The 15429-nt window shown below is 38.1% G+C and overlaps 1 protein-coding gene across 1 annotated transcript in view; it reads left to right on the top strand.

Moving 5' to 3' along the window:
* LOC145989366 (uncharacterized) overlaps positions 1-14930 on the top strand; it is a 32090-nt gene extending 17160 nt beyond the window's left edge. The window contains exon 2 of the mRNA XM_083124706.1: positions 11947-14930. Coding sequence (XP_082980832.1) covers positions 11947-13811 — 1865 coding nt within the window. The 3' untranslated portion in view covers positions 13812-14930. The remainder of the gene's footprint in view (positions 1-11946) is intronic.
* The last annotated feature ends 499 nt before the right edge of the window (positions 14931-15429 follow it).

The following is a 15429-nucleotide window of genomic DNA, read 5'->3' as shown; positions in this document are numbered from 1 at the left end:
TTTCTTGGGGCATTTTTGTATGTTCGTGTGTCGGTGATGGGCCTACTGAGTATTTTGCTTACGTCTGTGAAAGATTTACCACTACGAAACAAACTCACCACAATACGCCTTTCCTCTTCGGTAGTTTCCTCCGATTTGCGCTACATTTCTCCACACAGGCCCTGTTGCCACGGAAGAAAGCTCGTACTTCCACTAAAAGAGATTCACCTTGCGTCTCAAAAGCGAGTACCTAGGTGACGTGGCTTCATGCAATTATGTAGCAGACGAATACTAAAGGGTGTTTCATAAAGTGCGCAGTTTTTGAAAATGCAATAACTCAGCCAAAATTGCATGAAAGTTGACATTTTTATTTTTATTATTTTACACATTCACTACGATTTAATAATTGAAAAGTGAAAAGTGTCCAGCTATGCCCCTATGCGATTTAAAAGTGAAAAATGATGTCTGGCATATGTCCATATGGCATATTTCTTCGTTTCGCATGATCGGTTACTTTGATCTCTTGCGTCAACTGAACCTTGTAAGGGTGCATATGAAGGTCTTCTTTCAGTATTCGTTGCATTGAGGATACCGATATCCCCAACTGTTGTGAACGACGGCGAAGTGACTTCGCGGGGCTAGCATTCACACTGTCTTGCACTACTGCCATGTTTTCATCCGTTCGACGACTACATTCTCGCCCAGGCGAATTTATGGTTGCAACTGACCCGGATATCTCGAATTTCTTCACCAACCTCCTAACTGTTGTTGCAGTGAGGGCATAGTTAAGTCCGAAGATCGCGCGAAGATTACGAATTGTCTGTGCATAAGACTCCCCGTTTCTGTAATGTGTTTTCAAGATAACGACGCGTTGCTCGATAGTGAATCGCTCCATGGCAACTAAACTGAACAAATGCCTAGAAATTGCTCAAGTAATAATCGGAGTGATCAGAGATTACGAAAATGATAAGAACAGTGTTGCCAACCTTCAAACAAAAAAAATGACAAGCGATTTAAAAACTGCGCACTTTATGAAACACCCTATAGTTTGGTGCGTAATACGACATGATTTTCGATATTTATATTGTATTCGAACACAGCAGGCAATATCTTTGATTTTTATCTTGATTTTCGTATAACGAATGTGGAAGTGCGTCGGTATTACATTTTGCTCATGCTTTTCATTTTTTGGAAAATGCTCTAACTGGAAAATGTTCTAACTGTGCTCTGCTGACGAATACTTTCCGGAGCCACTATATATAGAAGGAATCGTGACAATCTTCACCAAACATTTTCAAAACAGGGACAAATAAAATATTAGTGATATTAAATTGTTAGACAAGAGGAAACAATGTAATGATGGTGTATAATTATACAAATATGGAGAAACAATGAACAAATAATATGTAGTTGCAGTATAAATTCGCAGCTGGATAATATTATGTGAATTATACTGCCATCTATACCTATTTATTTCATGAGATTAATATTGGAGACCAGCATTTTGCCCGGATTAAAGTAGGTAGTTTACATAATCAGAATAGGGATATAAGGGGGTGACCTTCCACGTAGGCGCCCAAAAGTCAACCTCACTTCCACGTAGTATACGCTGGACTGCATTTTGCAGACGAACGAGGCTCTGGCGACTGACGCTATGGCCATTATAATTTTGTGTGTGTTATCCTGCTTTTTGTCCTTGTGTGTGCTGAGTGTCCCTTTACAGCCTCAGCTTTTAACGAAAGTCAGAATATGTTATTATTTTAGTAACACGACACTGCAATTGTGAAATTTTAGTTATGGTAAGGGGCTGGACCCCGTATAATGTGTCGGGTGCAAAATAGCCTAAGTGCTGACGCACCCAAAGTTTTGAATTCAAATTTTAAAAAAATTCAAGTTATGGCACAATTGTGTTCTGATATATATTTTGGATAAGGTAAGGGGCTGGCGCACCCAAAAAATTAACTTCAAATTAACATAATCAGAATAATAAAAGGAACAAATAAGACAAATTCAGACAAAATGTGTCAGTTGAATTAGAATACACGTAAGTATAAGCGAACGTGATTGATTGGTTTATTTTACTTCGCCTTTCGGCCAACCTTTGCCTATCGCGAACATGAGGACGATATGATAAAATTGGTGGACACAAAGAAGATCCACACCCAGGCCGGAATTCGAACCCGAGACCTCTATCTTAGCGCGTCGTGCTAACCACTCCGCCACTGAGTTCGGAATAAGTGAACTTAAGACTCAGATACATTATAAAGAAGCAATCGCAGTTGAAACAGATTTCAAACTTTTACTTTAGAATTCCAAATTGTAGTGCTTGACATAATTCGCATTGAAAATGTCGACGTAATTTAAAATTTTCAAACAATAAAGACACTATTTTCTGTCAGCATATGGATTAACTCAAATATAAAGATTGGGAGGACGAAGTTAATGTAAACAAAACCACGTGATTTATGAGTAGTAGTTCCTTCTCTGTATGTTAGTTCTCGTGTTATTTTGAACATGAATATATTGGTCGCAGTTGTAGAGGTCATATTTTAAGATCCCACAACTTCAATATATCACCTACATTGAGTGATATATGGCTTTATCATATGCACTATACTCCTACGCGCAAGATTTCTGCGCAGTTGCTATTCGAACAGCCAATAGGATTTCTCAATAGACACGCGTATTTCTTTATATTGACTGTATTCTTACAGCGCAAGACAATAGCGACGGTACCTACAAAAACCTTATTTTTGATAGGTGACATACGTACAGAGTTATTTGACAAATACGTTACTGAAGATCTAAAAATATAATTTGCAGGTTAATACTATTTTTATCTGTGTAATGAAAACGGTAAAGGAAGTGACATTTCATTTGTTATTGTTACAGTCCATGCAGATTTCACTTTCAATTTCCATTGCTTTCAAGTTTCTAAATCCAATGGTAACGATTATAATCATATTAAAGACGGCAATTGTACTGTCCCACCGCGGAAGACGATACTAGCTCGAGTGGACGAATCTATTCGCGATAGGGGAGGTAGGTAGAAACATGGACGAAACGCTGTAGGTTTTAGAAAATTATTTCGTTTGTATGCGTTTGGTTGTTTTGTTCGTTACCGCTCGCTTTTCCCTGTTTGGACGACCGTTACAATTCTTAACTCTCCTCTAAACGAATTTTGTCAACTACTTACAATGCCTGAAACATCAATGTTGTTTCAGCAGCAGACGTTTTTCACGGAATCTGTTTCCCTTATCCGTTCCACTCCTAATTTGACAATGGACTCGTCCAGTCAGCGCATGCGCACTTGGGGCGATGGTAAGCACTAAAGCAAATAGACTAAAATTTGCTGGCTGCAAATTTGAGTCGACCCAGGCATATGATATTTGGGAACATTTATTATGTTCTTCAGGAGGGTCTAAAATAACTTCTCTTTATATTATTTTCTTTGCAAGGTATAAATATATAATTAATATGCTACAGTAAAACATCATATTAAGCATTTTTAATTTTCTACATTTTCTGTCTGGTCCTTTTTTACTTTACTTTTATTTTTGATCGAAGTAATTATTACAAAGGAATATTTCTCTACTCCAAATTTCATTGAAGAATTATTCATATAACTCCATTTAATTTCAACAGATTTCCAATCAAAAATTGTAAACGATAGTGTTAACATTCAGCAAATAGCTTCAGGTCTATTGTTCTCTATTCCTAATATTCATTAGGTTTTGATTGGTGCGCCATCTGACAGGAGTGTGACACATCACATCTAGGCAATTTGAAGGTTTGTTCATAGAAGGTTGGTAACTTTTTGTTGCCAAACAAGCACTTAGTTACAACATAGGGGAAACCTTAAATAACGATTAGGGAAGCCTTTCTCACATTGTGTACAATATTTATGTGAGAAATAATAATTTTTGGGATAGCTCACATTGCTCTTGTTCTTAGCACTGAAACCGCTAACATCTATAGCACAGAAATAGCAGTCATCAATGTGATTTTTTGGTTCCCGCCATACCATTGGTATTCCAAATGGCAATGCTTTCCTCTTGCCACACTTCCACAATCGCAAAGCTTCCACACATGTTTTGCAAACTTCATGCGGGGCCCAGTTTTTGTCCTGATCACCTACTTTAACACCAAAATATTCGTGGCAAGCAGACCTCACAAATGTGGTGATACGTTGTCTTTGCCTGTTCACTACATAGCTTCCACAAATGTAACAGAATACATGGGGCGAGTTCAAACACTTCCTGGACGACGACGACATTGTCTCTCGACACAACACAGCACGAACTATCGACAATGACGAAAACGTTATCAAATATTTTGCATTCCCTACTGCTATTTACATATATAATATCTACAATACACTTAACTAAGGTTTTCGGATCACGTAACCTTATACACGGTAAATAAATTAAAAACTGTACTATTTGCATTAGTTGGTATCGAATAACAAAACTTAAAAACAAATTTATTGAATCATTCATTGTTACTAGGCCTCTTCAGCAATTTTGTTAATCATATAATGTGATAAGAGGTGCACTGCCATCTATCGGAAATATTATTAACTTCTAATTTCTGGGCAGGAATTACGATTTATACAACAATAAAGATTTCTAAATAACTGAGGGTGATACAACAAAAACAAGGTCACTTCTGAAATCAGCATCAAATGTAGTTTCAGAAACCACAATTAGTTTCCAAACATCAGAACCCATGTCGACCAGTGTAATTAAAACTGTATAGTTTTACAATATAATGCAGTTAGGTATGTGAAAGCTAGCTTACCTTCCTGTAAGGCATTACTAATCTACATCTTGAAATGACATTTTGTACAGCAGTGTTCAGGTATGGAAAATAATAATATTTCATTACGAAGAGACGGTTTGAACCATTGAGCTGTGTGGAAAGTTGGGTTAACCTCAGAATTTGTGAGTGGAATTATCAGGTTCAGTAATCATCATTTATCCCCTTTCTGAATTTGTTCCGCCATACTATGAGGATCCGAAGTAACGGGAGGGGGGGGGGTGTATGGGTGTCAGAGATTCCCTCTCAATAGACCCTGGAAATAGAAAAATAAATCAATATTACGCGAACTTGGCGGACGAAGCTCCATTGAATCTCACATGTTTCTCGACAATTACACCAGATTTTATTTTTTAGGAATATCTTCCGATCAGAAGTGCTAATTTGTAATATATGTACACCTTTAATGGAGCTTTCAGTCCGAAGCGTCTGGCAAACAAGCGACACATGTCACTTGGAAACGAACACTCAGAAATAAATGCAACCTTTCGTACCTGGGTAACATGACAAGCTGAACGTAACTCTCGAACTGGACCGTTTCCTCAACCTTGTACATCATATCGCATATGTCCATGTCACATAAGAGCCTATATCTTTTTTTTTTTCATTTTGAGATTGCTGCTGCCCGTGTCACTTGTCGTTTGTCACTTCGGTGTGAACCCCGTGTCGCTTCGGTCTGAAATCTCCCTAACATACTCATTTAGCCAAGTATGAATAAAGTAACAACTTCCCTTTACCAAAATTTAATTTATATTTACATCTCTCATTGTGTGTGTCCTTGAACTTTTCAGAGAAATTTGGCGTTAATTTGGTATTAAACAGATTGATAAAAACTAACTAATCAGCCTATACATTAGATATTACTCTAATTTTCAAAAAATATTTTGGTTTATGTAGAAAAATTAATAGGCTATATGAAGCATCTTCTGTAAAACTTTCTAAATAAAACTAATTAGAACTTGCAAAATTAAATTAAGTAAGGAATTTAGATTGAAAAATTAATATTGAACATATTATAAAAGTGTTTACTTACATTTTATTAGGCTACTTATTATTTTTATTTTCGTGTACATTTTATTAAGCTTCTTATAAATGTCATATATCACCCTTCCCTCACACACACACACACACACACACACTTACACGGTAATCGTTTAAGAAACCACGTTAAAAGAGCCCGAGAAAGCCAACTCAGAAATGTTTACAAAATCCGTTTCTCACTGATAATTATATTTCGGATGGGTGTCTAGCCCCCGAATCCCATTTTCAGCACGCCCTTGCATCTCTCAGTTTGATGTCTTGCTTGAGATTTTCCTCAGGCACTTCTTGGAAAACTGATTCTCACCGTTACGCCTGAACGCGAGGCAAGGAACATATTATACCACATTGCTTCAGAGCTTAATGAGTTTATTTTTTTTCCTAGCGAGGATATTTTTATTTAATTACGAATTTCTACGCTTAGGCGACATTCGTTTTTCCACCACCCACCTTACATAATCTTCTTTTTTTCACCTCCTTTTTAGCATGCGAAAGTCACGCTGGTCGCTGCTCCAATTCAAGACTACTTTCACTCCTTATGCAATTGTCTAAACGACTCCTGTCCATGAACCCACGACCACAGAAGAATGCCGCTGTAGAGTTTACACAATGACAGTGCATAATTTTATTTCGTTTACTGAATGTAGATGTCGCCCTGAAAGAATTTAAAAATAAACTCAAAGTTCATTAACAATTCTCAACTTGAATAAAATAAGAATAAGTTCCCTATTCCCTCTTACGAAATGACATTATATTTCAATAGCAATAGTTATTGCAGATAAAATTGCTGCACTAAATGCCTTATGTACAGAATACACTGTCGCTTCAGTGTAATTTATGATCCAACATAAAGTAGTAAACAATTCTCTGGCGAGTGCAGAAAGGGTGGTCCACTGTTAGATGTTACCGTTAATTTTAGGCCTACAATATTCTACCGTTAAAATTTAACAGTCTACCTGTTAATTTACAAAACGTAAATCAACTGTTTTGTTCAGATTGAATATTTTATCATGTACAAAGATAATCGTTTATAAATATTAGTTGTGTGAACCATAAATATACTTTAAAACCTCAATCATTAAAATCATGTTCATTAATTTATTATGTCATGGCTGTTAACATTAATCTAAATAAAGGCTATGGGTATTTTTACGGTAGATGGTCTTAGATCGGTATTTAATCAGTCAGCTTTGTACAGTGTAAGTACAAAATTTCCGAAATTTCCTCAACATCCCCTAAAGTTTTTCACAAATATCCAATTTGTGTTAATTTTCACTCTAAATTTACTCTAAATACAAACTTACATCCTCTCAGATGGAAACTTCTGGAAAAACCCTTTTCCTTAGTCTGACTACTAGGATCTCAGTTTCCTCTCAGTTCTCACACGCCGACGGCGTCTTGCAGAGATTCCGGGGTTCGATCTCCGTTGGACTCACCTTGCTCTGCGGTTGGTCCACATGAGACTATCTGAGCGTAGAGTGGACTTCGAACAAAGTAACCTATGACATCACAGTCTGGCCTATGGAGGCTCCCTAATAACAACAGTATTAGCGTTAACTTGCTGATTAATATTGCACGGTTGGCGTTGGAAATTGCAAAATTTAGCACTGGTCTGAAGACAAATGCAAAAATCAGGTAGGGTAGTGCCGTCCCTACACTAAAGAATAGATTGGAGAAGCTCTTCAAGTCTTTATACGTTGTGCCTGTTCCCGAATATCGATTTACGTTCTTTATTAAAGGCTTTGGACATCTTCTAATTTCTGGCTGTCTTCTAACATCGATTTCTTTCTATTTTGTGGCCGTTTTCTTACACTGATTTCCTTCTATCTTGTCGCTGTTTTCTAACATCGATTTCCTTCTATTATGTGGCTGTTTACTAACATCGATTTACGTTATTTCTTAGTGGCTTTGAATATCTTCTATTTTGTGGCTGTTTTCTTACATCTATTTGCGATCTTTCTTAAAGGTTTGAACATCTATTTTGTGGCTGTTTTCTTACATCGATTTCCTTGTACTTTATGGCTGTCTTCTAACATAGATTTCCTTGTATTTTGTGGCTTCTTCTAACATCAATTTCCTTCTATTTTGTGGCAGTTTTCTTACATCGACTTCCTTGTATTTTGTGGCTGTTTACTAACATAGATTTCCTTCTATTTTGTGGCTGTCTTCTAACATCGATTTCCTTGCATTTTGTGGCTGCCTTCCAACATGGATTTCCTTCTTTCTATCTTGTGGCTGTTTACGAACATCGATTTGCGTTCTTTCTTAAAGGCTTTGAACATCCCCTTCTTTTTTGTGGCTGCTTACGAACATTAGTTTGCGTTGTCACTTAAAGACTTCGAAATTTTCCTTCTATTTTGTGGCTCTTTACAAACATTGATTTGCGTTGATGGCCCATAGTAGTGCTCGTTCAGGCGGCACTCGGAGTACGTAGCATACCTACCATATAACTCTGAATATATGTAACAACACAAACGAGAATTTTTTTTAAAAAAAAAAATAGTTTGTACGTTTGAAAATGTGTAAAAACATAACGGAAAGTAGGGCTAACTAATAAGTTCATATATAGGCATATCTAATTAAAGTTATATTACGTTAGATTGATATCAATAAATTCCGTGAGACATTTCAGTGTTTGCTTTCCTCAAGCTGCAATGCACATGTCTGTTAGAACGTATTTGATAATATCTCACATTGAGCGGGGAGGAAGTGAATGAGTTTTTAAAAAACTTTCACCGCTCGACCACACCCACCATTCTCATTCACAGGCGTTGAACCGGCCTGTCAGGTTCAAGTAGACAAGGATTGAGTTCGAATGGTTGGGCGCACTGAAATTAAGTAGTCACCAGTCCACGTCTGCTGCTTTGATGAATATTTGAGTTATGCAAATGGGATATATATATCTAGCCACACTGTTTTCCTGTGTATGTATATCATTATTAATGCATGAATGAAGTTTGTACAAATTGAAATCGATATATACGAGGTGCATTCAGATTCTAAGGTCTCCTATTCTTTTTAAGTAATGACACAATATTTTAAAAGATGTCTGAATACATGGTCTATCCGAGATGGTCGGTTGCATTGTTCAGTTCATAGAAAACTCGTGGCGCCGCCTGGGGTTTGAAGCATTGTCAGTCGAGTGAAAAATGTTGCGAAGGCATCATAGACATGAAAAAGTACGTCTGTGGGTACGGAAGTTCGAAGAAGAACCTACGTTCGCCACACCCATCTGGGAGAAACCGTATTTTTAGGCCATCACACAGTATTGTGTGTACAGATCCAACAGATGGAGGTGATGTCTGTCAACAGTTTCGGACAGCCTTCAGCTATTAAATAACTTCCATGTTTCTGTCTGCTCACGTTCCTGGAGGAAAGAAAATAGGAGACCTTAGAACTTGAAAGCATTCTGTATATATATTGCATCTACACTTTTTCTGGTGTGAAACATATACTATCACTCTTGAAGCAATATGAATTATGGTTACTGAAATATTCCTTTTATAAACTTATTTCTCGTAACATCTACTGTCTCTTCCATTTCTTCATTATTATTAACTGAGCATATATTGTTTACACTTGTGGTAGCGTTGCGATGAAAACTTTCCGCATGCACAGTTCACATATACCAACAGTGGCGTAGCAACTTATCGCGAGGCCCCCTTCCGTTTTCTAAATTTGAAACACAGTGTTGTTCAATACAAAATCTCCAGTCATACGTTAGCAAAATTTTAACAACAACAACAATAATAATAAACGTATGAAAGTGAAAATATTATCATTTTATTTTACTCACCCTAAAAATGTCGTTCTCTGCTCTTCCTGGAGCTGAATTCGCTCACAATTTCTGAATAGTCCAGAGTTGAGGCGATATCGTTCTCTATAGATAGCATGGCGAGTTTTTTAGCTTCCTGAATACGTGACTGTGTTACATGATCAATAGAACTCCCTTCTAACAAACGCTGTTCTAATTCAAGCCACTTTAACATGGAGTTGATGTGTCTTTCACTGTTTTCATGTTTCTGTAACACACTGCTCATGTTTCCAGTCATGAGATCTGCTTAGCACTAGGGAGGTCTTTGTTACAGAGAATAATCTACATGAAAAACATAAAAAGCAATTGTTAGAGACGGAATATACTAACCAACGTCTGTTCAAGTTCTCGCCATTTTTCATTATTCTGTGATAGTGAAAATTGCTAAAATGTCTACTCTGATCATCCTTTGGGTACTGTTCGTCACTCAGCAAAGAGCGCAATGGACCGTTGCGTACTATTTTGCAGCGCTGTTGATCGCTTACAGGTAATATCCACTTACCTGGATCTTTGAAACTTGGTTCCGCTAAGACTTTGCTTACCGACGAACAGGAACTCGAATTATCTTCTATAGGAGTAACACAATGTAATTCACTTACACTATGATCTACACATGCACCATCCTCTGAATGTACCGGTTGACACTCATCTTAATATATTTCATTAACATCACTTGCAACACTTTCCCCTGCATTTGTTTTCAGATATTTCATCAGTGAACCACATTAACTTTTATTCTGTTTTGTTATTTCAGATTTTCTTTTTCTCTTAGACGCACCGGACGGGAATTTTCTTAGCACATCGCGATCTCTACCCGACATTACTGTAATATCACTAACGAACACTAAACACGGTGGAGAGTTAATAAAGCGAGCAACGCTAAGAACCGCTTGTTACCGTGCACAACATTCTGTGTGCATTGCTGTGTCTGGCGTCAAGGCTTCAAAATATGTCAGCAGTGAAGATCTTACAGTTACAACAATCGCAATAACGCTTGTGTTTAACAGAACTCCAAAACAAAGAAAAATTGTTGGATTTTTTCCGTCTCTTTTGTTGTCGCCGTGCCGCGTAAGGTTTGAATTTCAATGCATTGCGACATCTACCCCTGTGGGTTGCAAGTTTGTAACAATAAGTAAGACTATTCTTTCGTTTGAGTTTCATTCTTTCGTCAAGCTTAAACCAAGCATACCGTCGGAGACAGAAACCGGCCCGTTTGATGTTCAAAGGTTTCCAACACTTCTTCCAAGCGCATAAAACGATGTTCACTAAATCAATACACAGATTCCGTAGTACATTAGAAACAATGAACTGGGATAAACATGTACACTTTCCATTTCTCACTCCCTCCTCGGTGCTACATCCCGGAGTAGGCCTTGGCGTCCATATGAAATTTTCGCCAACAGTTCTGATTCATATATGCAATTCTCCAATCTCTTACTCTAGCTGTACGGGCATTCCTTGCTACATTGTCCTCTCATCTAGTATTCGGTCTTCCTATTCCTCTCTTTCTTCCTGGAATCTCATCTTCTGCCATCCTCCTAACATCCCCTGCTCTTTTTAGCCATAATATTTTTTATATCCTTTACAATATCTGTCTTTGTAAAGACTATAGAATTTCTATATTATACCTTGCTCTCCATAGCTCCCCGTCCTGTACAGGGCCAAATATCCTACAAAAACTTTCCTCTCAAAGATATTCAGCATGTTTCAATTCTATTTTGACATAGTTCACATATTCGCAGCATACGAAAAGACAGGCGAACTAGTGTTTTTTTTTTTTTTGTCTTGTACTAGTTTGAAGTCCGGGGCACTAGCCTAGTTGTGCCAATTCTCCACCCGCAAACATTCGGGGGTGTGCGTTTATTGTTCTGGTGCCTTAATTTTAAACCAGGACGTCTGTTCCGCGGAAGCTGTACGGTTCCCCCGTTTATTTTTATTAACTATTGTATTTATTAACTATTAATATGGTTACAGAATGTTACAATACTCTTTTCTAATTAATTACGATGTCTGTTCTGGTAACTAGTACATGCTTGGTTTACATGAGGCGTGAAACTAGTTTGTTTTAATTTAAGTAATGTGGGATATATTTTATATTTTTTTAGTTTTATTATTTACTTTCTTGTGTGCACTAGGTTTGAATCCTGAGTAGAAATATTCCTTTGTAGTTCTATCCTCGACTCATCCTCGTCGTCGTGGTTAACCTTGAGAGGCAGAAACCCAGCACAAACAAATAAATCTATGTCAACATTCTATGAGTCGTTACAGAAACTTAATTCAGTCTTGTTTATTTACAGGGATGTTGGCGTTATGCGGAGGGAGATGCTTTACAATGGAGGTGGTCTATTTGGAGATAGAACCAATAGAAACCAACAATCTGGTAAAGAGGTCAGCCAATCCACAGGCGCAGAGTTACAGACCTCCACCTAGCTATTCACCAAATCAGCAGTACCTGCAGGAAGTTGACCTCGAGCGCCAAGGAACCATTTCGTCCCCCGTTCAGCAGCCAGCGATCGCGCAGACTAACGTTCCTCCTGCGTACTTTCAGCTCCTGCAAGCTCTCCTGACCGAGCGTCAGAAGCAAGGCACTCAGCCAAGCCAAGGGTTATCGCAAGAGGAGGTTGCCTATGCATCGCAGTATTTGGCAACAAGATCTGGACAGCCGGCACCGGACGATGCTTCAAGGTATGTCTCCGCAGCACCAAGGCAGCAAGTGCTGCAGCCCGTTGAACCAAACTATCTGCAGGAAGTTCCTGTGGCTATCCCACAGAGGAAGGTAGAGCCTATCATAGTTCTGGTAAAGAATCGTCGACGTCTACGACCCAAGGCGCAACCTGTTTACCAAGACACTTCCGCTGGATTTCCCGAACAGCTGTCTCCAATCGATCCTCAAGTTTCTGGACAGACACCTCCTGGAGTTCCTCAACAACATTCGCTCAATCCGAGTCATGCATTGTCTGCCCATAACGCCAGACTTCAGGAGATTCTTTCCGATGTACCGTCACCGAACCCAACAACCGGCGCCAGTTCAGGAAACCCTTCCTTGCTATATCTGTCAAGCTTCCAAGGACCAGATCAACCTTCTCAAGCTGAAGCGCAGGCACAGTTTTCACAACAGTTTGCACAACAGTTTCCTCAGTATGCAAGCCAAGCTTCCCAACAAGCCCGACTATCACATGTACAACCTGAGGAACAGCAGCATCCATCGTCCATACCTGGTGTCGCCACGGTTGTCCCTTCAGCGAGACAGGCTGGACCTCATCTAATTTCAATCCCCCTCACCCAGGATCAACTCCATCCTTATCAGCAGTCACAGGTTCCTCCCCCAAGACAAGTCGTAGCGTCTCCTCTTCAGGTAAACCCCGCCGCTTACGACTACCAGCTCCCAGAGAGGCAACAGGAACCTACTGGTAGACAGTACCCAACTGAGACTCTACCCGATCCCTCTACCTACATCAGAGTTCCGACCAGCCAGAAGTCCTCCCAAGCTCAGGATGCAGATGCTGCCCTGATATCCACTCTACTCTCACAAGGCAGAGGGCTTTTCTCACGCCCTTCTCCAACAATCCCTCTGACATCTACTCGTCCAGTTCAATCAAACACAGGCAGGAAAACAGTGTCTATTGTTCCTCAAGAACCACTTGACACCAGAACTCGCCAGGAACAGTATGCTTCGGGAAGCAAACCTCAGTACCTAACATCAGACGATCTGGCAGCTCTAATTCAAGCCGGCTACAAAGTAGCTTCCGTAAGCAAACCCGTTGTCACCACACAAGCCCCAGGCCCTGCTTCCGTTGACGAGCATTACTACCTACAAACCACCAAGAAACAGCGATCGTATGCTACTCCACCCCCCAAAATTAACCAGGCATCTTATCAGCAGCAAAGTGAAACTTATGAACCAGCCGTAATCAATGAGAACTCTCAAGCGCAGAATCCAAGTTCAGAAGTACACACGACGGCCAATCAAGAGCAAGCTTATCATGAACCGAAGTCTCAAGTACCAGTTGAGAGTCCTCTAGGTTTCTCTGAAGCAGCACAAAGACTATTTGCAAGACAAGGCTTTAGACAGTTAGTCAGGGTTCCATCTCAAGGTTTGGGTGCATCAGTTTCCTATTTGGTGCCTGTAGATGGAAGAGGACAGCAATACCATCAAGGTTAACTTTAGGGAAATTCATTGTTATTTGAAAATAGTTTTGTTCATTTAACACTTTAACTGCCAATGTAGCATATCGATACACAGGATAGGGTGAATTCTGTGTACACATTGATACACAACTTGTATGCAGTGTGTATAGTTCTTATACACATCTCCTTTGTAAACAAATATGTGTACGCGTTTTACTTGGCATCCTAAAAAGACCGTGCAGTCTTGGTTTCTGAGTATTCTGGCAGATGGTGTGGGAGTTGAAAGCAAATAAAAAATGTATCGTCACACCATGACAATAGCTCGGGCCTCCAACAAGAAAACGCAAAATTCGGCCTGGTAGTTAAAGTGTTAAAAATATATATTGAATGAAATATTTTCATATCAGACGAAAAAACTTAGCACAAGCATAGACAATTACAAGTTGAAATGTTTGGTAATGCTGATAATATGTGGTCAAGTGTGCAAACTCTCAAAGTGAAATTATTATACATGCATCTAAACAGGAAAGTTAATATTTCAACATTCATTTATATAAATATGTATTTTCATGTCATTTATTTCGATAAATATTTCTTCTGCCTCCTTTGTTACATGGCTTATAAATGTCATATCAAATATTACTAGGCAAAATCAGATTAATTCCGATTGTATATATTACGCATTATACACACTGCAATTGTAGGCATATCTTTATTGAACAGCATTTCAAATCTAATATACTATTAACAACACTTCTAAGTTCACTTCTCCTCAGAGAGTTTTAATACATTTGCTATATTTTAGAAAAAAGTATAAACATATATGACTAAATTATTTAGTTAAAGAACTGTTAAACAAACTTTTGAACTAAATTGAATGAATTAGAGGATTTTGTCAATTGTGAAACGCTATTGTATATTACTTTATACTAATGTATGCCTTTGTACATATGTATAAACGTAAGATAAATTGTGTAACTATGTCATAAATGAACGTTAATATTGTAGTTCATAACGTGTTGTGATCATTCATGTTATTCATCAGCTTGTATCTTTTGCACATATCATCATATACGTATCTTAGTAGTGAAGTATGAGAATGTTATTTAATTGAAAGCTTATTCTTGCAGAATTTAATAAAACTATATCATAATCGTTTCATGATATACTTTTAATCCATAATTGAAGTTGTGTATCTTGTTTGTCTACCACTACGAGTGAACAAGGTAGGTTGACAGAATAACTCAGCTCTGACGTCATACTCAGGTGATCATGTTTAGCAATTTGTACTTTCAATTTGTCAATGATCAAAAGGATATGTTTTTTGGTTTGCATTCTGATACTATATTTCTGTGCTCATGCAGTTTCAGGTAAATTCACTGTGATATCCCTATTCGTTGTTACACTTTGTGTGTGTATATGTGTATGTGTGTGTGTGAAAGAGAGAAAGAGTAAGATATTTATGCCTTCACTAGCGTTAAACATAACATTTAAAAAGGTCAATTTTTGAAGATTCATTTTTAACCCAATGGACTCTAAAGGAAATTTATCTCTATTCGTTCTAAAGTTTTTAAAAATGTTCACAGTATTTAGAATTTTAAAAAATATAAATGTTCCCTAATGGAATTATACAAAAACATTGCAACGAGGAG

This window comes from Lepisma saccharinum, chromosome 6 (genome assembly GCF_977018435.1).
Source record: "Lepisma saccharinum chromosome 6, izLepSacc3.1, whole genome shotgun sequence".
Taxonomy (NCBI): domain Eukaryota; kingdom Metazoa; phylum Arthropoda; class Insecta; order Zygentoma; family Lepismatidae; genus Lepisma; species Lepisma saccharinum.
The sequence above is the reverse complement of the archived record's forward strand: the minus strand, read 5'-3'. Positions and strand labels throughout refer to the sequence as shown.